The sequence below is a fragment of the Coregonus clupeaformis genome, chromosome 12, assembly GCF_020615455.1.
Source record: "Coregonus clupeaformis isolate EN_2021a chromosome 12, ASM2061545v1, whole genome shotgun sequence".
NCBI classification, from domain to species: Eukaryota; Metazoa; Chordata; class Actinopteri; order Salmoniformes; family Salmonidae; genus Coregonus; species Coregonus clupeaformis.
In genome coordinates, this window is record NC_059203.1 from 36,657,266 (window position 1) to 36,682,359 (window position 25,094).

A 25,094-nucleotide genomic window follows, 5' to 3' on the forward strand; every position below is an offset into this window, starting at 1 on the left:
ATCTATTTGTTTGCATGCAATAATGTAGCCCAAATCAAGTGGAGGCCTATTATTTTTGCTCAATCGCATACAATGCCTTGCAAAAGTATTCATCCCCCTTGGCATTTTTCCTATTTTGTTGCATTACAACCTGTAATTTAAATGGATTTTTATTTGGATTTCATGTAATGGATAAACACAAAATAGTCCAAATTGGTGAAATGAAATGAAAAAAAGTACTTGTTTCAAAAAATTCTAAAAAAGAAATAACGGAAAAGTGGTGCGTGGATATGTATTCACCCCCTTTGCTATGAAGCCCCTAAAGAAGATCTGGTGCAACCAATTACCTTCAGAAGTCAAACAAATAGTTTACATAAAGTCCACCTGTGTGCAATCTAAGTGTCACATGATCTGTCACATGATCTCAGTATATATACACCTGTTCTAAAAGGCCCCAGAGTCTGCAACACCACTAAGCAAGGGGCACCACCAAGCAAGCGGCACCATGAAGACCAAGGAGCTCTCCAAACAGGTCAGGGACAAAGTTGTGGAGAAGTACAGATCAAAAATATCCGAAACTTTGAACATCCCACGGAGCACCATTAAATCCATTATTTAAAAATTGAAAGAATATGGCACCACAACAAACCTGCCAAGAGAGGGCCGCCCACCAAAACTCATGGACCAGGCAAGGAGGGCATTAATCAGAGAGGCAACAAAGAGACCAAAGATAACCCTGAAGAAGCTGCAAAGCTCCACAGCGGAGAGTGGAGTATCTGTCCATAGGACCACTTTAAGCCGTACACTCCACAGAGCTGGGCTTTATGGAAGAGTGGCCAGAAAAAAGCCATTGCTTAAAGAAAAACAATAAGCAAACACGTTTGGTGTTCGCCAAAAGGCATGTGGGAGACTCCCCAAACATATGGAAGAAGGTACTCTGGTCAGATGAGACTAAAATTGAGCTTTTTGGCCATCAAGGAAAACGTTATGTCTGACGCAAACCCAACACCTCTCATCACCCAGAGAACACCATCCCCACAGTGAAGCATCTGAAGTATCATGATAAAGATAGGCTACTCTCAATGTAAGACCCTACGCCTGCTCCCTAACAAAGTGGAGTGAGGGTAGAAAAGAGATGAAATGTGGATTTATAAAGCATGGGCTTGGTCTCTGTTTCAAAATATCACTTTTCTTTATTTGACAGCGGTTCCACATGTTTCCATGACACAAGTTGTGTGGGAAAAATATTTGTGTATTTTATTCTGGTACATCCATTATATTCTTACTACAAAATATCTGGGTAGGTGTGTTGTCTGTTTAATGAACAAAAGAATGAACGATTGATTACATTCATTTGGACGCAACAAAGGCCTAATTAAACTCAATATGCCATTCTTTTATTAGTTGTGTAATGTTACTTAGGACCTGCCTAAACAAATTAATAATGGATTTCTTTTTGATGGTGTATATTCAATGGATTTATTAAAATAGACACCCATGCACATCTGCACACCACTACTACCACTAGTCATCGGCATGCCAGCATACGCATGGGAGGTATAAAATGCGTATGCAGGCAAGAATGTGGTAAAAATGGGCCTGTTTGTAAGGGAGTCATATAAACATTGCTAAAAAAGAAATACAAGCAAAGTAACGTAATTCCTCCATGAAAGCAATAATACTCAGTACATTTAGTAATTGCTTGCTTCTATAAAGTCTACCCAGCAAACCGGGAATATTCCCAGAACATTAGCTAAGATTCCCATTAAGTTCTAGATAGGGTTTTATCTAACATTAGGATAACATCCCAAAAACATTCAGAGTGTTTTTGATAAAATCTTTTTATTTTTCAAAAAATGTTTTAAATTAAATATCTTTGGAATGTTCTAACATTCACTCAAATGTTGTGCACACCATCTCTAACAACCACCATAGAACATTCCCCAAAAGTTCTCATTAGGCTTCCAGGTAATGTAATATTACAATGTACCAGTAATGTTTTCGCAGCAAACCAAAATTAAAAGTTCCCATAACATTCGTTAGGTCACGGCAAATGTTCTCATAACACAAAAACTGTCCATTTGTGGTGATGATTATAGAATGTTTGTATAAAACATTTGCCTGATGTTGCAAGAACGTTCTTATAACACATTTAATCTGGTCTTTAAAGGTTCCCAGAATGTTTCATTAGGTTTTGGGAACAGTCTGGTGAGAACATTGTGCGGACATCACAAAATATATGGTCCCAAAACACAAAGACTGTCCAGTTGTGCGGACGATTATACAATGTTTATTTTAAGATGCAAAAAACATTCACCTAATGTTACAAGAAGGGCTGTTTTTCTGCAAAGGGACCAGGACGACTGATCCGTGTAAAGGAAAGAATGAATGGGGCCATGTATCGTGAGATTTTGAGTGAAAACCTCCTTCCATCAGCAAGGGCATTGAAGATGAAACGTGGCTGGGTCTTTCAGCATGACAATGATCCCAAACACACCGCCCGGGCAACGAAGGAGTGGCTTCGTAAGAAGCATTTCAAGGTCCTGGAGTGGCCTAGCCAGTCTCCAGATCTCAACCCCATAGAAAATCTTTGGAGGGAGTTGAAAGTCCGTGTTGCCCAGCGACAGCCCCAAAACATCACTGCTCTAGAGGAGATCTGCATGGAGGAATGGGCCAAAATACCAGCAACAGTGTGTGAAAACCTTGTGAAGACTTACAGAAAACGTTTAACCTGTGTCATTGCCAACAAATGGTATATAACAAAGTATTGAGAAACTTTTGTTATTGACCAAATAATTATTTTCCACCATAATTTGCAAATAAATTCATAAAAAATCCTACAATGTGATTTTCTGGATTTTTTTCCCTCATTTTGTCTCTCATAGTTGACGTGTACCTATGATAAAAAATTACAGGCCTCTCTTATCTTTTTAAGTGGGAGAACATGCACAATTGGTGGCTGACTAAATACTTTTTTCCCCCACTGTATATATATATACAGTGAGGGAAAAAAGTATTTGATCCCCTGCTGATTTTGTACGTTTGCCCACTGACAAAGAAATTATCAGTCTATAATTTTAATGGTAGGTTTATTTGAACAGTGAGAGACAGAATAACAACAACAAAATCCAGAAAAACGCATGTTAAAAATGTTATAAATTGATTTGCATTTTAATGAGGGAAATTTGTATTTGACCGCCTCTCAATCAGAAAGATTTCTGGCTCCCAGGTGTGTTTTATACAGGTAACGAGCTGAGATTAGGAGCACACTCTTAAAGGGAGTGCTCCTAATCTCAGTTTGTTACCTGTATAAAAGACACCTGTCCACAGAAGCAATCAATCAATTAGATTCCAAAATCTCCACCATGGCCAAGACCAAAGAGCTCTCCAAGGATGTCAGGGACAAGATTGTAGACCTACACAAGGCTGGAATGGGCTACAAGACCATCGCCAAGCAGCTTGGTGAGAAGGTGACAACAGTTGGTGTGATTATTCGCAAATGGAAGAAACACAAAATAACTGTCAATCTCCCTCGGCCTGGGGCTCCATGCAAGATCTCACCTCGTGGAGTTGCAATGATAATGAGAACAGTGAGGAATCAGCCCAGCACTACACTGGAGGATCTTGTCAATGATTTCAAGGAAGCTGGGACCATAGTCACCAAGAAAACAATTGGTAACATACTACGTCGCGAAGGACTGAAATCCTGCAGTGCCCGCAAGGTCCCCCTGCTCAAGAAAGCACATATACAGGCCCGTCTGAAGTTTGCCAATGAACATCTGAATGATTCAGAGGAGAACTGGGTGAAAGTGTTGTGGTCAGATGAGACCAAAATCGAGCTCTTTGGCATCAACTCAACTCGCCGTGTTTGGAGGAGGAGGAATGCTGCCTATGACCCCAAGAACACCATCCCCACCGTCAAACATGGAGGTGGAAACATTATGATTTGGGGATATTTTTCTGCTAAGGGGACAGGACAACACCGCATCAAAGGGACGATGGACGGGGCCATGTACCGTCAAATCTTGGGTGAGAACCTCCTTCCCTCAGCCAGGGCATTGAAAATGGGTCGTGGATGGGTATTCCAGCATGACATTGACCCAAAACACACGGCCAAGTCAACAAAGGAGTGGCTCAAGAAAAGAAGCACATTAAGGTCCTGGAGTGGCCTAGCCAGTCTAGTCTCCAGACCTTAATCCCATAGAAAATCTGTGGAGGGAACTGAAGGTTCGAGTTGCCAAACGTCAGCCTCGAAACCTTAATGACATGGAGAAGATCTGCAAAGAGGAGTGGAACAAACTACAAGAACTACAAGAAACGTCTGACCTCTGTGATTGCCAACAAGGGTTTTGCCACCAAGTACTAAGTCATGTTTTGCAGAGGGGTCAAATACTTATTTCCCTCATTAAAATGCAAATCAATTTATAACATTTTTGACATGCGTTTTTCTGGATTTTTGTTGTTGTTATTCTGTCTCTCACTGTTCAAATAAACCTACCATTAAAATCATAGACTGATCATGTCTTTGTCAGCGGGCAAACGTACAAAATCAGCAGGGGATCAAATACTTTTTTCCCTCACTGTATGCCACATACAGCTCTGGAAAAAATTAAGAGACCACTGCAATTTTTTCTTAAATCAGCATCTCTACATGTATGACAGCCATTCCATTCCAGTGTCTGTTAAATTCCAACACAGGCACACCTCATTCTACTGAATTAGGTACTGATTAGGTGATCACCTGAACCAAATCTTATTTAACGAGGAAAAGTATAAAAACCAGTGCTGTGGTCATCACTATCCTCTTGCAATAGGACCAGCTGGATGGCAAAAACAGTGCTAAAAGTACCTCAAAAGTAATATTAATCAAAAAATAACTATTGACCATGCCAAAAGAGTTGAAAAGGAAAGTTTTGAGTGAGGAAAAGAAGGGTTCAATTCTGGCTTTACTGGCAGAGGGATACAGTGAGCGTCAGGTTGCTTCCATCCTTCAAATTTCAAAGACGGCGGTCCATAAGAACAAGGTCAAGCAGCAGACATTGGGGACAACAAAGCTACAGACCAGCAGAGGGCGAAAACGACTCTCTACTGACTGGGATGACTGCCAACTCATTCGAATGTCACTCAACAACCGTAGGATGACAAGTGACCTACAAAGAGAATGGCAAACGGCAGCTGGGGTGAAGTACACGGCGAGGACGGTTCGAAACAGGCTCCTAGGGGCAGGGCTGAAGTCGTGCAAAGCTAGAAAAAAGCCCTTCATCAATGAGAAGCAAATAAGAGCCAGGCTGAGGTTTGCAAAAGACCATAAGGATTGGACCGTAGAGGACTGGAGTAAGGCCATCTTCTCCAATTTTCAGTTTTGCCCAACACCTGGTTGTCTAATGGTTAGACGGAGACCTGGAGAGGCCTACAAGCCACAGTGTCTCGCACCCACTGTGAAATTTGGTGGAGGATCGGTGATGATCTGGAGCTGCTTCAGCAAGGCTGGAATCGGGCAGATTTGTCTTTGTGAAGGACGCATGAATCAAGCCACGTACAAGGTTGTCCTGGAAGAAAACTTGCTTCCTTTTGCTCTGACATTATTCCCCAACTCTGAGGATTGTTTTTTCCAGCAGGACAATGCGCCATGCCACACAGCCAGGTCAATCAAGGTGTGGATGGAGGACCACCAGATCAAGACCCTGTCATGGCCAGCCCAATCTCCAGACCTGAACCCCATTGAACACTTCTGGAATGTGATCAAGAGGAAGATGGATGGTCACAAGCCATCAAACAAAGCCAAGCTGCTTGAATTTTTTCACCAAACATCAATGTGAAAGACTGGTGGAGAGCCGGCTAACCGGATGTTCGTCCCTGATTCGGCCCGGGCCCCGGTCCTGGAATGGGCTCATTCCGCTAACCTTACCTGTCATCCCGGCTACCGTCAGACCCTGGCTTTCACCCGACAACGTTTTTGGTGGCCCACAATGGTTCCTGACATCTCCGCATTTGTCGCTGCCTGCATTGTGTGCGCACAGAACAAGACTCAGCGGCTCACTCCGGCTGGCCTCCTTCAACCACTCCCTGTTCCTCACCACCCCTGGTCCCATATAACTTTGTCACTGGTCTCCCCCCATCAGATGGCAACACCACCATCCTTACGGTTGTGGATAGGTTTTCCAAAGCCGCACATTTCATTCCCATTCCCAAGTTGCCCTCAGCCAAGGAGATGGCCCAGCTTATGGTGCAGCACATCTTCCGGATCAATGGACTTCCGGTCGACATGGTCTCCGATCGTGGTCCTCAGTTCTCGTCCAGGTTCTGGAAGCCATTCTGCACCCTGATTGGGTCATCGGCCAGCCTGTCCTCCGGGTTTCATCTCCAATCTAATGGCCAGTCGGAGTGAGCCAATCAGGACCTGGAGATAACTCTTCATTGCCTCGTCTCTGCCAACCCCACCACCTGTACGCCCGCAACAACCTTCCCTGCTCGGCCACTGGTCTCTCGCCTTTCGAGTGTTCCTTGGGTTACCAGCCTCCGCTCTTCCCTGAGCAAGAGGAAGAAGTCAGCATACCCTCTGCCCAGATGTTCATCCACCGCTGTCGGTGTACCTGGAAGAGAGCCCGATCCGCTCTTCTTAAGACCACCTCCAGGTATCGGCGACAGGCGGACCACCACCGGACCCTGGCATCTACTCGGGATCTGCTCCTCAGGGTGGAGTCCCGTAAACTTTCCCCCCGCTTTATCGGCCCTTTTCCCATCTCTAAGATCCTTAGACCCACTGCTACATCCCACTTTTCATGTGTCTAAGATGAAACCTCTGTCTCACAGCCCTTTGTCTCCTGTTGCCAGGTCCACCCCTCTCCCCTGTCTCATCGACGGCCATCCAGCGTACACGGTGAGGCACCTCCTGAGCGTTCGACCTCGGGGCAGGGGATTCCAATGCCTGGTTGACTGGGAGGGTTATGGCCCGGAGGAAAAGCTTATGAGATTCAGTTTAATAATAAATCCTTGACTATTAATGCCCTATTTGCAACGATTGATTTGTAAATTCTATGAAGGGGTAGTTAACTTTTCTTACACCTTATAGATGGTTCCTTACCCTGAAAGTAGTCCATGTTCCAGGAGAAACTGTAATCCATGGTTCAGAGTTGTTTAAATAGCCACTATTAACTTGAGGGGATTTGTCCACAAACATTAAACTTTGTCTAATTGCCAACATAACCCATATAGAAAGCTCCCGGAAAATACACAAATAATCAATATGTAGCCTACCCATGAACTATTTACATTATTGACTGTCACGTTAGGTGGCTTGGAGAGCAAGGCATGAAGTGGCACAAACTGCACAGTGTTCTGCGCCAGCGGAGGGCCTGTGCTACTTCTCCCCCTGACATCGTAGTCATCCACCTCGGTGGAAACGACTTGGGATACACAAAGGGGATGGCACTGGTGCTGAAGATGCATTGTCCCAAATGTTTCCCAAAATCTGGTCTTCTCTGATATCTCTCAGTGGAGGCGCTAGATGTTCCAGTGGGATCAGAAGATAAACAAGCGTATAGAGAGGGCCCTGTGCTCCGTCAATCAGCTGGTGTAAGCATTTCAGGGAACACAATCCACCACCCTGCCATTAAGCAGTGTGTCCTTACTAATCGGTGCCCTTCTTTGCAAGGCATTGTAAAACCTCCTTGGTCTTTCTGCTTGAATCTGTGCTTGAAATTCATTACTCGATTGAGGGACCTTACAGATAATTGAATGTGTGAGGTACAGAGATGAGGTAGTCATTAAAAAATCACGTTTAACACTATTATTGAACACAAAATGAGTCCATGCAACTTATTATGTGACTTGTTAAGTACAGTGTTACTCCTGAACTTCTTTAGGCTTGCCATAACAAAGGGGTTGAATACTTATTGACTTAAGACATTTCCGCTTAGAATTTTGTATTAATTTGTAAAACTTTCTAAAAAATAACTTCCACTTTGACATTAAGGGGTATTGTGTATAGATCAGTGACACAAAATCTCAATTTAATCCATTTTAAATTCAGGCTGTAACACAACAAAAGGGGTGTGAATAATTTCTGAAGGCACTGTAGGTCGGTGCAAGAAATAGTATTTTTTTCATAATGCCCTGTTAAAAATCTAGTATGTGGTTCTCGGTAATGGCCGGACGGCGCATGACGAGAGGCGGGGAGTGTGTTGTCTACCTCCAATCAAGTTGATTTGCAAATTTTCATCGACATTGGTGTCATATTGGCTTAGATATGATGGTAGGGATAGTCCCCTGTAGCTCAGTTGGTAGAGCATGGCGCTTGCAACGCCAGGGTTGTGGGTTCGTTTCCCACGGGGGGCCAGTATGAAAATGTATGCACTCGCTCTGGATAAGAGCGTCTGATAAATGTAGGGAGATTTGAATTTAACATTGCGCTTCAACCAACGCCATACTACAATACTTGCTTTATTGATCCATTTGCACAGATTATTTTTTTCTGTCACCCTACACAACCTGTAAACACAACACCACAGGCTGGGAGCAGCACAGCGGCTGCGGCAAGTGCCTTGCTCAAGGGCACAATGGCAGTAAGTAGTATACAGGGGGTAGTATAGTGCAGATTCCCCCGCAGGCAGCTCAGGGGTTCGAACTGGCAACAAAGGCTACATTAGTGCTTAGAAAAACCTGTTTCATGTTGTGAATGTTTGAGGGAGACTGGCATGGTAGTAGAGGGATAGAGGTCTGGGCCTCAGTCCCATCCACATGTCTCTGTGGTAGGCCTGGCTACACCCTATTGCTCCAACAACGAATGACTTGACTCAGAGTGTGTCAGGAATGGATCAGCCTCGTGAGGTGCCAATTTGCACTACTCATCAGTTTTATTAGATTCATGCAAAATGATGATGTCATCAAGGAGGGACAAAAATTATGACTTTTATAAATGATAACATAGGCTGTCATATTATGCCACAATGGAGTGCTCATGGTCTGTGTTGAACAGATACAGTGCCCTGTCCCTGGCCATTAAAACACGTGGCCTCATCTGGGGCACATTAGATTGTGTTAATCATCTGTTCTTTATGTGGGAAGGATATAATGTAGGTATGAGTGAGCATTGATACTTCTATTAAGGAATGTACATTCTGTAGGCCTAGTGTCTGGGATTGTACAAGTTAAAGGTATCAGCATTCATAATGTCTTATTGCTCAAATTAGAATCGTATTTTGTGATGACAATCATGTAAATGTAGTAGATCCTACTGTGATACACCTTCGTCACCATCTAAATACAGTGTATCACCAAATGATCCAGTGTACCAGGTGGATTTTGCCATCGTGGAGAAAGTTCACCTCATGCACTTAAGATGGCAGTGTTGAATCAGGGATTTTCTGAGAAGAATCTGGCTCATGAGGAAGATCTCAATTGCATGCTCCTCACGTCCTCTCTTCGCGTCTCCTTCTCAAAACCCATTGGAGGAGAAGGTCAGAGGGGCGGGACCTCTGGCTTTCTCATCCAATGGGTTTTGAGAAGGAGACGATGAGAGAGGACGCGAGGAGTATGTAATTGACATCTTCCCATTGCCTCTTTCAACTCTTCCGCTGTACAACTTATGTTTAGTGTATTCCAAAGGCACCTGAGGAGGATTTTCTCTCATATTAACTCATGTAGATACTTGGGCTAATTTTCACTGAGTCTGTTTGGTCTGCAGGCTTGGCAGATGGTGAATTAAATAGACAAATATTTGTCAGCTTTCTGATTTCACTCACCAACATAACTGAAGTGAGGAATTGCACAAGGAATTGCACAAGCTCATACAATAGTATTTTGGAGAGGGATTGTATGATAAATATTTTAACCACAGTAATATTTGCTTATGCTTCTCAAACTGTCTCAAAATGATTTGCATTATTCCTCCTGATGCTAGAGTTTCGAGTTAGAACGTTAGAGGATTCAAGAGTTGAAGTGTCTCATTCGGTGGCAGTTTGCAGTTGGTCAAGGTACGCCACTATGATTCTTCAATAAATTAAGGTAAGCTTTGACTGTCGCACAGTTGAAAGTGCATGTCAGAGCAAAAACCAAGCCATGAGGTCGAAGGAATTGTCCATAGAGCTCCGAGACAGGATTGCGTTGAGGCACAGATCTGGGGAAGGGTACCCAAAAATTCTGCAGCATTGAAGGTCCCCAAGAACACAGTGGCCTCCATCATTCTTAAATGGAAGAATTTTGGAACCACCAAGACTCTTCCTAGAGCTGGCCACCCGGCCAAACTGAGCAATCGGGTGAGAATGGCCTTGGTCAGGGAGGTGACCAAGAACCCGATGGTCACACTGACAGAGCTCTAGAGTTCCTCTGTGGAGATGGGAGAAACTTCCAGAAGGACAACCATCTCTTCAGCACTCCACCAATCAGGCCTTTATGGTAGAGTTGCCAGACGGAAGCCACTCCTCAGTAAAATGCACATGCCAGCCCATCCGGAGTTTGCCAAAAGGCACCTAAAAACTCTCAGATCATGAGAAACAAGATTCTCTGGTCGGATGAAACCAAGATTGAACAGAATGCCAAGCGTCAAGTTTGGAGGAAACCTGGCACCATCCATACGGTGAAGCATGGTGGTGGCAGCATCATGCTGTGGGGATGTTTTTCAGCGGCAGGGACTGGGAGACTAGTCAGGATCGAGGCAAAAATGAACGGAGCAAAGTACTGAGAGATCCTTGATGAAAACCTGCTCCAGAGCTCTCAGGACTTCAGACTGGGGCGAAGGTTCACCTTCCAACAGGACAACGACCCTAAGCACACAGCCAAGACAACGCAGGAGTGGCTTTGGGACAAGTCTCTGAATGTCCTTGAGTGGCCCAGTCAGAGCCCAGACTTGAACCCGATCGAACATCTCTGGAGAGACCTGAAAATAGCTGTGCAGCAACGCTCCCCATTCAACCTGACAGAGCTTGAGAGGATCTGCAGAGAAGAATGGGAGAAACACCCCAAATACAGGTGTGCCAAGCTTGTAGCGTCATACCCAAGACTCAATGCTGTAATCGCTGCCAAAGGTGCTTCAACAAAGTACTGAGTAAAGGGTCTGAATACTTATGTAAATGTAGTATTTCAGTTTTGTATATGTAATAAATGTGCAAAAATTTCTAAACACCTGTTTTTGCTTTGTCATCATGTGGTATTGTGTGTAGATTGATGAGAAAAATAAACAATTTAATACATTTTAGAATAAGGCTGTAACGTAACAAATGTGGAAAAAGTCAACGGTCTGAATACTTCCGAAGACACTGTATACTTCCATTCGTTTTTTCAACTGGTACCGGGGACATTCAGACAAGTCTTGTGAGGCCTGTGGGCGTCCCAGAGTAAAGCAGGCCTGTCGGCATCCTAGAGTTCGTGAGAGTCACACCTTTCCATAGAGGGGTCATAATAGTTGTAGGCCAAACCGTTCGGATGCTACAGATGATTTTGTGAAAAGACCGATTTTTGGGATGTCTCATGGTCTGACAAACACCGCTCTAGCTCTGTCACCTTTCACCGCAGATGTGGAAGTGCGACATTGGCGGATGTGGTGGATTGAGACGCATCCAATGCAAACAGATATCTCTAGCTTAAACTGACAGATTTTTATGAGGATTATTTTATTATACTACTTAGATTTCCACAGGGGGGGCAGACATCAACTTTAATTCACCTTTCCCCAAATGCTCTGTGGGATTGAAGAGAAGTGGTAGCACAAGTATGGGAATGGGTTTACATGCAACATAATGTCTTTCTGCCTCTACAGACTAGAGTTTGATGTCCTCCTTGGTGTCTCTGTGTTACGTAATGTGTCTTTTGATTGAGTGACAGTTTAACTACAACCGATTTTGTTTCAGTCAGACAGCCTGTGTATGAGAGTTATAGAATAGTCAACCCATATGTAGTTTTCATATGAATAAAAAACACATTTTATTTACATAAATTACAAGAAAGCACAAACCGGTTCACCAAAATCTACATTAAAATCATATTGTATATATTACATTTAACATATTTACCATACTTTACTCCATGTCTCAAGTACAATCTTCAATAAAAAGGTATGGAATCTTTATTGGCATCTCTTTTTAAAATCGCTACTAGTCATAGAATGGAAATGGAATCGGGACATTGTACTCACAGCACTTAGAGGACAACAAAATCAGAACAATCTTTTGTGTGACCTCTTTAATATCTGAAACAGCTGATTCTGAACTAGTGGTTATAGAACTCTGTATACAATGTTTGTCAGCAGAGGAACATGAGGCTCAGTCAGTCAGTCTTCACAAGGAGGAAGTCGTGGAGTCCACCACTTCTCGCCCGTTGCACACCGTTGGCACAATATTGGAGGCTGAAACTGCAGAAAGAGAACAGTCCATTTTCAACAACAACACTATCAGATTACAATTCACTGACAGTCAGATTAGAGGTTAGAGATGAAGATGATAGCAGTGGAGGGGAAAAGAACACCTAATTCTAAAGTTTGGTCTGTCAGCACACCACAGGGGTGTAGTGAAGTGATGTGCCTTCAGAAAGTATTCATACCCCTTGACTTATTCCACATTTTGTTGTGTTACAGCCTGAATTCAAAATGGATAAAATATCTGTTTTTTTCTCACCCATGTACACATAGTACCCCATAATGACAAAGTGAACATTTGTTTTTAGAAATGTTGGCAAATATATTGAAAATGAAATACAGAAATATTTAATTTACATACGTTTTCAACTTTGGCAGCGATTACAGCTGTGAGTCTTTCTGGGTAAATCTCTAAAAGCTTTGCACACCTGGATTGTACAATATTTGCACATTATTCTTTTTTAAATTCTTCAAGCTCTGTCAAGTTGGTTGTTGATCATTGTTAAACCACCATTTTGAAGTCTTGCCATAGATTTTCAGCCGATTTAAGTCAAAACTGTAACTAGGCCACTCAGGAACATTCAATGTCATCTTGGTAAGCAACTCCAGTGTATATTTGGCCTTGTGCTTTAGGTTATTGTCCTGCTGAAAGCTATATTTGTCTCCCAGTGTCTGTTGGAAAGCAGACTGAACCAGGTTTTCCTCTAGGATTTTGCCTGTGCTTAGCTCTATTCCATTTTTTATCCTAACAAACTCCCTAGTCCTTGCCGATGACAAGCATAGCCAAAACATGATACAGCCACCACCATGCTTGAATATATAAAGAGTGGTACTGTTGGATTTGCCCTAAACATAACGCTTTGTATTCAGGACATAAAGTTAATTTCTTTGCCACATGTTTTGCAGTTTTACCTTAGTACCTTATTGCAAACAGGATGCATGTTTTGGAATATTTTTATTCTGTACAGGCTTCCTTCTTTTCACTCTGTCATTTAGTTTGTATTGTGGATTAACTACAATGTTGTTGATCCATCCTCAGTTTTCTCCTATCACAGCCATTCAACTCAGTAACTGTTTTAAAGTCACCATTGGCCTCATGGTGAAATCCCTGAGCGGTTTCCTCCCTCTCTGGCAACTGAGTTAGGAAGGACGCCTGTATCTTTGTAGTGACTGGGTGTATTGACACACCATCCAAAGTGTAATTAATAACTTCACCATGCTCAAAGGGATATTCAATGTTAGCTTTTTTATTAGGTGCTCTTGGTTTTTGCTCGACTGATGGACCTTACGGATAATTGTATGTGTGAGGTACAGAGTTGAGGTAGTCATTAAAAAAAGCATGTGAAACACTATTATTTAATACAGAGTGAGTCCATGCTACTTATGTGACTTGTTAAGCACATTTTTATTCCTGAACTTATTTAGGCTTGCCATAACAAAGGGGTTGAATATTTATTGACTGAAGACATTTCAACTTTTCATTTTTAATTTCTAAAAACATATAATTCCACTTTGACATTATGGGGTATTGTGTGTAGGCCGGTGACCCAACATTTCAATTTAATCCATTTTAAATTCAGGCTGTAAATCAACAAAATGTGAAAAAAGTCAAGGGGTGGTGATTTGTGAATACTTTCTGAAGGCACTGTATAGTGTTATATGTTGAAATATCTCAGTGATGAATAATGGTACTGTAAAATTACTTTTTAAAGACCACGATGGTAACGATGAGGATGATGATGTGAGTGGCGCAGTGGTCTAAGGCACTGCATCGCAGTGCTAACTGTGCCACTAGAGATCCTGGTTCGAATCCAGGCTCTGTCGCAGCCGGCCGCGACCGGGAGACTCATGGGCGGCGCACAATTGGCCCAGCGTCGTCCAGGGTAGGGGAGAGAATGGCCGGCAGGGATGTAGCTCAGTTGATAGAGCATGGCGTTTGCAACGCCAGGGTTGTGGGTTTGATTCCCACGGGGGGCCAGTATTAAAAAAAATAATGTATTCACTAACTGTAAGTCGCTCTGGATAAGAGCGTCTGCTAAATGACTAAAATGTAAATGTAAATGATGATAATAATGATAATGGTGATGATGAAGGTTGTGTTTGTCTGCTGGCTTATACCTTGAGAGAAGCTGGATCCGGGGCCGGTGGTGACGCTAAAGCGGGTAGTGGCCACCCGGAGAGAGGTGACGTTCTTCTGGGGCTGAAACAGGATGATGTGGGTCTTAGGGGCGAAGAGGCAGCCCAGCACCACCGAGCCACTCAGACTGACAGAGATACACATTGTGGTGGTCTGCACCTGAAGGGGGGAGAGGGAGAGGACGGGACCAGAGACAGGGATTACTCATCTGATAAAGCCATATTACGAAACACAATACACCATGGAGACTGAGGAACGTCTAAAAGCAGACAGTAGCCAGACAACCTCAGGAAATAGGTTAAATGTGTGATTGTGTGGTGCTGCCAGTAGCATCTGAGGAGAGGTGTGTGAGTGAGCTGTTTGTTTGCCTGTCAGTCCCTCACTTAAGCCCCCCTCCGCCTCCCCTCCTCCCCTTCCGTCCGCCCACATGCAGTTGTGTGTCATCAGCTGGTCCTTTATATCCAGGCCAGCTTTGTTTTAGTCTCTTCCCAGATGACAGTTTAGTTATAGTGCAGCCTATAGGTATTGCTGCATGGTGAGTGGGTGTTGGGAACATCTTGGTGTCTGTCCAGTAGGTGTCTGTCCATGTCTCCCTGAATACTAATATCAGCATTAGAATGAGCTGGGCTGGCAGGCAGAGAGCACCCAGCAGTGGACACAATGCCCAAGCTGTGCTGTGGTCCTTCACTCACTGCTGTCACTGACAGTAGGCTACAGAGAATGCAAATTCACCATAACATGACACAAGTGAATCTTTGAGTTGTGTAGCGAGTCCAATGTGAAATGCACTATGAATAAATATTTTAATTGTCAACAGCCTCTACTTCTGGCAGTCCCTTTGTTGAGCTGAAAACTGCCTGTCACGTAGGCTGCTGTACATTATGTTAAAAGGTTTATCCATCTTTTTTAATCTGGTTCATAAAATACCTAAAAGGCGGGATAAGAAACTGATGTCATCCTCATGTAACCTGTAGTATCATCAAAGGGCACACAGGTGCTATGTTCCACACTTTGTATTCAGAAATAGTTTTAATAACACTGCAATGTGGGCAGTGTAGCCTACTGCATAACAATAAACTTCTAATTGATTTTAATAATGCAAAGATGTTTCTTAGGAACAGCAGAGAGCTGGGAATCTGCCTTCTCAGTAAGACAAGCTGTGTTTTCCAAGAGGGTTCAATTCAGGATGTAGAGCATGGCAACTCTGGATCTTACCAGTCTCTTCTCACGGTTGTGTGTGTATGATTAAATTGTTCATTATGAAAACTAACAAAGATACAGATTTTTGTAAGTACTCTTGATAAGACTTTTAAAAAGGCTGTGTAACCTGTGGTAGCCCTATTCTACGTATATTCAGGTGTGTTATTCCACAGAGAAGAAGCCCTCACAAGGAGAGTGAGATCATTCCATATTTTCAGCCTGATAGCAGAAGGTGAACGTAGAACATGATTAGGTGATTTTAGGGCTTATTTTCGGCTTGTAGGGGAGAGTGGGCAGAGGCGTCATGCCCATAGGGGGCACAAGGGCATGTGCCCCCTCAGATTTTTACAAATTATTTATATAAAGGTCTGTAAGGAGAGGAGGCACACTGACTGGACCAGGCAAAGAGTACCCCTCCTATTCTCCCTAGTAAGTGGTTCCTTCCAAGGTGCACCGAGGAGCAAAGACATGCTAGGCGGGACGTTAGATACACTAGTGCCTGCAGACAGTATCGTCAGTGGAGGAGGAGAGAAACTGTCCAGTGAACACACACTGTTTGATTTTATTTTAGCTGCCGGTGCTGGGCAGGACTCGCAGGAGGTATGTTTGTCAATTAATTTGATCAAACTATGTAGCCTATTGATTCCTTCTTGATGAATAAATAAAACAAAAATGTTTTGTTGTTTCTCTGTAATTCTAGCCACCTAGCAATTCTATGAAGTTGGCTTTAGCTAGCCAGCTAAATAGGTTCCCGATCTCCCAACCTAATAACTAGCTGCCAAGCCATTTCAGGTTATCAATCAAGTTAGAGTAGCTTGTCTAACTATCTTAGCTGGCATGCCTGCTGGCAAGGTTGCTAGACTTTAGTGTGGCAGTTGTACTAAACTCCTAAGACTTAACAGTTCTTAAAAAGTCTATGTGCATCATTAATTAACATGACAATTTAACAGGTAAAGAGGTATTCTTAGATAACCTACAGTGAGGGAAAAAAGTATTTGATCCCCTGATGATTTTGTACGTTTGCCCACTGACAAAGAAATGATCAGTCTATAATTTTAATGGTAGGTTTATTTGAACAGTGAGAGACAGAATAACAACAAACAAATCCAGAAAAACGCATGTCAAAAATGTTATGAATTGATTTGCATTTTAATGAGGGAAATAAGTATTTGACCCCCTCTCAATCAGAAAGATTTCTGGCTCCCAGGTGTCTTTTATACAGGTAACGAGCTGAGATTAGGAGCACAGTCTTAAAGGGAGTGCTCCTAATCTCAGCTTGTTACCTGTATAAAAGACACCTGTCCACAGAAGCAATCAATCAATCAGATTCCAAACTCTCCACCATGGCCAAGACCAAAGAGCTCTCCAAGGATGTCAGGGACAAGATTGTAGACCTACACAAGGCTGGAATGGGCTACAAGACCATCTCCAAGCAGCTTGGTGAGAAGGTGACAACAGTTGATGCGATTATTCGCAAATGGAAGAAACACAAAATAACTGTCAATCTCCCTCGGCCTGGGGCTCCATGCATGATCTCACCTCGTGAAGTTGCAATGATCATGAGAACGGTGAGGAATCAGCCCAGAACTACACGGGAGGATCTTGTCAATGATCTCAAGGCAGCTGGGACCATTGTCACAAAGAAAACAATTGGTAACATAAATGACGTTAATGTGCCCTTGAGCAAGGCACTTAACCCTAATTGCTCCTGTAAGTCGCTCTGGATAAGAGCGTCTGCTAAATGACTAAAATGTAATGTAAATGTAACACACTACGCCGTGAAGGACTGAAATCCTGCAGCGCCCGCAAGGTCCCCCTGCTCAAGAAAGCACATATACAGGCCCATCTGAAGTTTGCCAATGAACATCTGAATGATTCAAAGGAGAACTGGGTGAAAGTGTTGTGGTCAGATGAGACCAAAATCGAGCTCTTTGGCATCAACTCAACTCGCCGTGTTTGGAGGAGGAGGAATGCTGCCTATGACCCCAAAGAACACCATCCCCACCGTCAAACATGGAGGTGGAAACATTATGCTTTGGGGGTGTTTTTCTGCTAAGGGGACAGGACAACTTCACCGCATCAAAGGGACGATGGACGGGGCCATGTACCGTCAAATCTTGGGTGAGAACCTCCTTCCCTCAGCCAGGGCATTGAAAATGGGTAATGGATGGGTATTCCAGCATGACAATGACCCAAAACACACAGCCAAGGCAACAAAGGAGTGGCTCAAGAAGAGGCACATTAAGGTCCTGGAGTGGCCTAGCCAGTCTCCAGACCTTAATCCCATAGAAAATGTGTGGAGGGAGCTGAAGGTTCGAGTTGCCAATCTTCAGCCTTGAAACATTAATGACTTGGAGAAGATCTGCAAAGAGGAGTGGAACAAAATCCCTCCTGAGATGTGTGCAAACCTGGTGGCCAACGACAAGAAACGTCTGACCTCTGTGATTGCCAACAAGGGTTTTGCTACCAAGTACTAAGTCATGTTTTGCAGAGGGGTCAAATACTTATTTCCCTCATTAAAATGCAAATAAATTTATAACATTTTTGACATGGGTTTTTCTGGATTTTTTTGTTGTTATTCTGTCTCTCACTGTTCAAATAAACCTACCATTAAAAGTATAGACTGATCATGTCTTTGTCAGTGTGCAAACGTTCAAAATCAGCAGGGGATCAAAAACGTTTTTCCCTCACTGTATGCAGAAAAATATATTTTTATATAATTAGGCATAATGATTATGACTCTGCATTGCATTGCAGGAAAAAGCTGTTTAAGGTGTTTGAAAAATGACCCCTCCGGACCGCCCCCATTTCATCCTCACGTACTTCGTGCCCCCTTTAAAATAATGAGTGCATGACGCCCCTGAGAGTGGAGTAAGCCCTTGTTCAAACACTGCTCTATTGCCACACCAATTTTTTTTTGTCACTTTCTCTTTGGAAAAGCAGGGATAGAGTGTCCTCTGAAATATTGGAGTGCGCCCTGTCTGACTTTTAATGATAGTTTGGCAGCCTCTGCCGCTCTTTCAGCAGAGTGCGGGTGAAGCACGCCTATGTTTCATGCAGCGTGCCAGAGCAGTTCTTCCACTGTCGGGAGAAATGGTCATGCATATTAATATATGTTACTTGCTTGCAAATAAAGGTTTCTTCGCTATCACACCCACAACGGAAGCACAATCATGGCTTTCGATTCACAGGTGGTCGGTTTCTACAAGCTTCCATAGACACAAAGTCAGATTCCACAGCCACAAATAAAACATTTGCTTTTTGGTCTTAATTTAAGGTTAGGGTTAGGCATAAGGTTATCAGTGTGGTTAAGGTTAGAGTTAAGATTAGGGTTAGGTTTAAGATCTAATTTTAAGAAGATAAATTGTACAAATGGGTGGGGTTTATGACTTTGGTAACTAGTGACAACCCAGGGTCTGTTTCTGTGGCGGCAGAAACGCTAAGGCTCATGGTTAGTGTTGTTTTTTGTGCTCTTTATAACCAGGAAATGATGGTAAAAACATGACTTCTCAACACAGAGGTTGAAACATTGATAACCGATGGGTACTACATCAACATACGTATTGTTTTGCAATTTTGGGAGAAAATAGAACATCTACGTTGCATGGTAGTCCTAATATTGCTATCGCTAACATATCTCATGGTTTATTTTAGGGATGAGGAGACTCTTCGTTAATCCTTACTAAAAGGGAGCTATGAAATCTGAAGACACGTTACGTTAACCAAGACACATTAATCTGATCATATTCACTGTTTCAAACATTAACTTCTGCGTTGCACAGGTGTATTTTTAGTGCATTAAACTTTTTGGTTTCTTTAACAGAAGAGGTCGCTATTATGCCTGAATTTGACCCAAAACCAACGAGGAACTCTGCAGGGTCGTTTCACTTCATTTCAGAAAGCCATGACACCCACCGTCTCAGATTGTTCTGAAATGGTTTCTGTAGTTAGAAAAAGATATGGTAACCATTCCTGCAACTTTATGTTGAAAGACAATTTGAACTTAAGCTAATTGATTGCACCCAAATTGGCCATTTAAATGTATAAGATTAATGTACTATTCATTAAATATAGTACCCAACCTCTGATTTGGACCAAACCTATTCTTAACAACGATTAAGTCTTTAGGAATCCAAATAAATGGTCAAAAGCCACCCACAGACCCCCCAGACCATACAGTGCCTTGCAAAAGTATTCATCCCCCTTGGCGTTTCTTCCATTTTGTTGCATTACAACCTTACATTTAAATGGATTTTTATTTGGATTTCATGTAATGGACATACACAAAATAGTCCAAATTGGTGAAGTAAAATGGAAAAAATAACTTTTTCAAAGAATTCTCAAAAATAAATAACGGAAAAGAGTCTGCAACACCACTAAGTGAGGGGCACCACCAAGCAAGCGGCACCATGAAGACCAAGGAGCTCTCCAAACAGGTCAGGGACAAAGTTGTGGAGAAGTACAGATCAGGGTTGGGTTATAGAAAAATATCAGAAACTTTGAACATCCCACGGAGCACCATTAAATCCATTATTAAAAAATGGAAAGAATATGGCACCACAACAAACCTGCCAAGAGAGGGCCGCTCACCAAAACTCACGGACCAGGCAAGGAGGGCATTAATCAGAGAGGCAATAAAGAGACCAAAGATAACCCTGAAGGAGCTGCAAAGCTCCACAGCGGAGATTGGAGTATCTGTCCATAGGACCACGTTAAGCCGTACACTCCACAGAGCTGGGCTTTACAGAAGAGTGGCCAGAAAAAAGCCGTTGCTTAAATAAAAAAATAAGCAAACACGTTTGGTGTTCGCCAAAAGGCATGTGGGAGACTCCCCAAACATATGGAAGAAGGTACTCTGGTCAGATGAGACTCAAATTGAGCTTTTTGGCCATCAAAGAAAACGCTATGTCTGGCGCAAACCCAACACCTCTCATCACCCCGAGAACACCATCCCCACATTGAAGCATGGTGATGGCAGCATCATGCTGTGGGGATGTTTTTCATCGGCAGGGACTGGGAAACTGGTCAGAATTAAAGGAATGATGGATGGCGCTAAATACAGGGAAATTATTGAGGGAAACCTGTTTCAGTCTTCCAGAGATTTGAGACTGGGACAGCGGTTCACCTTCCATCAGGACAATGACCCTAAGCATACTGCTAAAGCAACACTTGAGTGGTTTAAGGGGAAACATTTAAATGTCTTGGAATGGCCTAGTCAAAGCCCAGACCTCAATCCAATTGAGAATCTGTGGTATGAGTTAAGGATTGCTGTACACCAGCGGACCCATCCAACTTGAAGGAGCTGGAGCAGTTTTGCCTTGAAGAATGGGCAAAAATCCCAGTGGCTAGATGTGCCTAGATTATAGAGACATACCCCAAGAGACTTGCAGCTGTAATTCCACGTCGTAAGGCAACAAAATAGGAAAACTGCCAAGGGGGGTGAATACTTTCACAAGCCACTGTACACTAAGCCCACCCCAACGGCCAGAATACAGTATCAGTTCTCTATGTTTGACAAGTAATATGAAGCTGCGGTTTGGAGAATTGTTTATTCAACCTATGTAATGAATTTGGTAATGTTTCTTTTTTTGTGTCATTGAAGTTCTTAAGTTTATGTCCCATCATACAACCTGATCATGCCCGGTTCTGACCGCTAGATGGTGCTGTTCCTGGTATTAGGTAAAGAAAAGTGTGAAGAATCCCCCCCTCAAAGTTAATTCAAAAGTTAACCTTCAAATGATAATGATTTATACATGTAGAGTGGAGAGTTAAAGTTAGAAACATTTACACTACATGATCAAAAGTATGTGGACACCTGCTCTTCGAACATCTCATTCCAAAATCATGGGCATTAATATTGAGTTGGTCCCCCTCCTTTGCTGCTATAACACCCTCTACTCTTCTGGGAAGGCTTTCCACTAGATGTTGGAAAATTGCTGCGGGGTTGAGTTCAGGGCTCTGTGCAGGCCAGTCAAGTTCTTCCACATCTGTATGGACTTCGCTTTGTGCACGGGGACATTGTCATGCTGAAACAGGAAAGGGCCTTCCCCAAACTATGAAAAACAGCCCCAGACCATTAATCCTCCTCCACCAAACTTTACAGTTGGCACTATGCATTCGGGCAGGTAGCGTTCTCCTGGCATCTGCCAAACCCAGATTCGTCCGTCGGACTGCCAGATGGTGAAGCGTGATTCATCACTCCAGAGAACGCTTTTCCACTGCTCCAGAGTCCAATGGCGGCGAGCTTTACACCACTCCAGCCGACGCTTGGCATTGCGCATGGTGATCTTAGGCTTGTGTGCGGCTGCTCCGCCATGGAAACCCATTTCATGAAGCTCCCGACGATCAGTTCTTGTGCTGACGTTGCTTCCAGAGGCAGATTTTTACACGCTTCAGCACTTCCCGTTCTGTGAGCTTGTGTGGCCTACCACTTCACGGCTGAGCCATTGTTGCTCCTAGACTTTTCCACTTCACAATAACAGCACTTACAGTAGACCGGGACAGCTCTAGCAGGGCAGACATTTGATGAACTGACTTGTTGGAAAGGTGGCATTCTATGACCTTGCCACGTTGAAAGTCACTGTTTTATTTGTCACATACACGTGTTTAGCAGATGTTATTGCAGGTGTAGCGAAATGCTTGTGCTTCTAGCTCCGACAGTGCAGTAATATCTAACAAGTAATATCTAACAATTTCACAACATATACCCAATACACACAAATCTAAGTAAGGAATGGAATTAAGAATATATTCATATATGGACTAGCAATGACAGAGCGGCATGGACTAAGATACAGTAGAATATTATAGAATACAGTATATACATATGAGATGAATAATGCAAGATATGTAAGCATTATTAAAGTGACAAACTGCCAATGTTTGTCTATGGAGAATGCATGGCTGTGTACTCGATTTTATACACCTGTCAGCAACGGGTGTGGCTGAAATAGCCGAATCCACTAATTTGAAGGGATGTCCACATACTTTTGTATATATATAGTGTATTTGTGCAAATACATCAAAGAAAAATCATATGAAAACAAAAAACAGCATTCTTCATTTTATTATTTCATTTAATTTTTTTAGTGCATCCTCTATTGCAGTTATGTCGCTACATCCCAAATCAGTGTTTCCCAACCCTGGTCCTCGAGTACCCAAAAGTACACATTATCGCTGTAGCCCTGGATGCCTCATTCAACTCATTGAGTGCTTGATGACTAGTTGACAACTGGAATCAGGTGTGCTTGTCCAGAGTTACAATAAAAATGTATACTGTTGGACCAGTGTTGGGAAACACTGTCCCAAATGATGAATTGGTGCCTTTATAAAAAATAATTAATGGTGCAGAAGATGATGCTTGTTTTTGGTACATAACATGTGTCCTCTCTGTTTGGCCAAGATAATGACCTTAATGGATTACATTTTTACATTTTAGTCATTTAGCAGACGCTCTTATCCAGAGCGACTTACAGTTAGTGAATACATATTTTTTTATACTGGCCCCCCGTGGGAATCGAACCCACAACCCTGGCGTTGCAAACGCCATGCTCTATCAACTGAGCTACATCCCCTCCCCTACCCTGGACGACGCTGGGCCAATTGTGCGTCGCCCATGAGTCTCCCGGTCGCGGCCGGCTGCGACAGAGCCTGGATTCGAACCAGGATCTCTAGTGGCACAGTTAGCACTGCGATGCAATGCCTTAGACCACTGCGCCACTTGCATGAAGATCCAAGATGGCGTAGCAGTGCGGTCGTGTATTTTTCTGTGTCCTTGTGTAAATAGCCATTTATTTTTTGTGTCTATTTTGTATATATTTCTCAATTTTACTTTTCATTCTTTAACTAAATATACTTTCCTGCAACCCGCCTCACCCAACGTGGATAGGATTCTATTATTTCTTTATAACTTTTGAATGAACTCAAGAACCTTAAGCTGAAACTAGTCTACATGCAACCGAATGGCTACTTGCTATTAGCCACCGTTAGCGTCTTCACCATTGTCCGTGGCCTGCACTACCCACCAGCCAGCTCTAGCTCTAGCCTGAACAATTTGTCGGACAGTCTGCACAGCGTGCTATCGACCCAGAGCATATCGGATTTTCTGCCGGAATCACTGGACCTTAGCGCCGGATCATCGCAACCAGCTAGCTGCAACCAAATGGCTGTTGTCGTTGGCTAATTACCATTGCCCCTTAGCAAGCACCAGTTAGCCTTGAGCTAGCCTCGACCTAGGCCCATCTCCCGGCTATCTACCTCTCTGTCAACCGGACGGGACCTCCTAGTGTTGACACGGAGCCCCGCCGATCCAACACGACTGGTTTGCCGACGAAATCGTCTGATGTGGTTTCAACAGGCTTCCCGTTACGACGTCGACCACGAAGATCCATCTGCTAGCCCCGGCCCGCTAGCACACGCAAACCAGGCCTCTTGGTCGCCAGTGCTGTAGCAGCGCCCCTTAGCAAGCACCAGTTAGCCTTGAGCTAGCCTCGAGCCCATCTCCCGGCTATCTACCTATCTGTCAACCGGACGGGACCTCCAGGTGTTGACACGGAGCCCCGCCGATCCAACATGACTGGTTTGCCGACGAAATCGTCTGATGTGGTTTCAACAGGCTTCCCGTTACGACGTCGACCACGAAGACCCATCTGCTAGCCCCGGCCCGCTAGCACACGCAAGCCGGGCCTCTTGCTCGCCAGTGCTGTAGCTGCCCCCGAACTACCTCCGAACTCTCCTATTGCTGTTCACCGGACCTTATGATAACTCAGCTATACAGCTGATGCCTGCTGGACTGTTCCTTTATACGGTACCGTATCCTGTTTATGTTTAGCCTCAGCCCAAACTTCGTCGCCATTACCAGCTGTTGTCTTAGCTCTCTCGAATAACACCTGTGATTGCTTTATGCCTCTCTCCCATGTCAATATGCCTTGCTTATTGCTGTTTCGGTTATTTCTTATTGTACTATTTCACTGTAGAGCCCCCAGCCCAGCTCAACCTGCCTTAGACAGCTCCTTTGTCCCACCCCCATACACGCGGAGACCGACTCAATCGGTGCCTCCAGTGATGCTATCTCTTTCATCCTTACCCAACGCTTAGGTTTACCTCCACTGTACTCATATCCTTCCATAACCTTGTCTGTACATAATGCACTGAATCTATTCTACAACGCCCGGAAATCAGCCCCTTTTTTTCTCTGTACACAACGCACTAGAAGACCAGTTCTTAAAGCCTTTAGCCGTATCTTTATTCTACTCTTCCTCTGTTCCTCTGGTGATGTAGAGGTTAACCCAGGCCCTGTAGCCCCCAGTATCACTCCTACTCCCCAAGCGTTATCATTTGTTGACTTCTGTAACCGTAAAAGCCTTGGTTTCTTGCACATTAACATCCGAAGCCTCCTCCCTAAGTTTGAGTTATTCACTGCGTTAGCAC

The 25,094-nt window shown here is 43.5% G+C and overlaps 1 protein-coding gene across 1 annotated transcript in view; it reads right to left on the reverse strand.

Annotated features, from left to right (window-relative positions):
- Window positions 1-11,870: 11,870 nt before the first annotated feature.
- LOC121577581 (metabotropic glutamate receptor 2-like) overlaps window positions 11,871-25,094 on the reverse strand; it is a 100,850-nt gene continuing 87,626 nt past the window's right edge. Inside the window, exons 5-6 of the mRNA XM_041891310.1 lie at window positions 14,447-14,624; window positions 11,871-12,325 (exon numbers count right to left, since the gene is read on the reverse strand). Of these exons, the coding sequence (XP_041747244.1) occupies window positions 12,252-12,325; window positions 14,447-14,624 (252 nt within the window). The 3' untranslated portion in view covers window positions 11,871-12,251. The remainder of the gene's footprint in view (window positions 12,326-14,446; window positions 14,625-25,094) is intronic.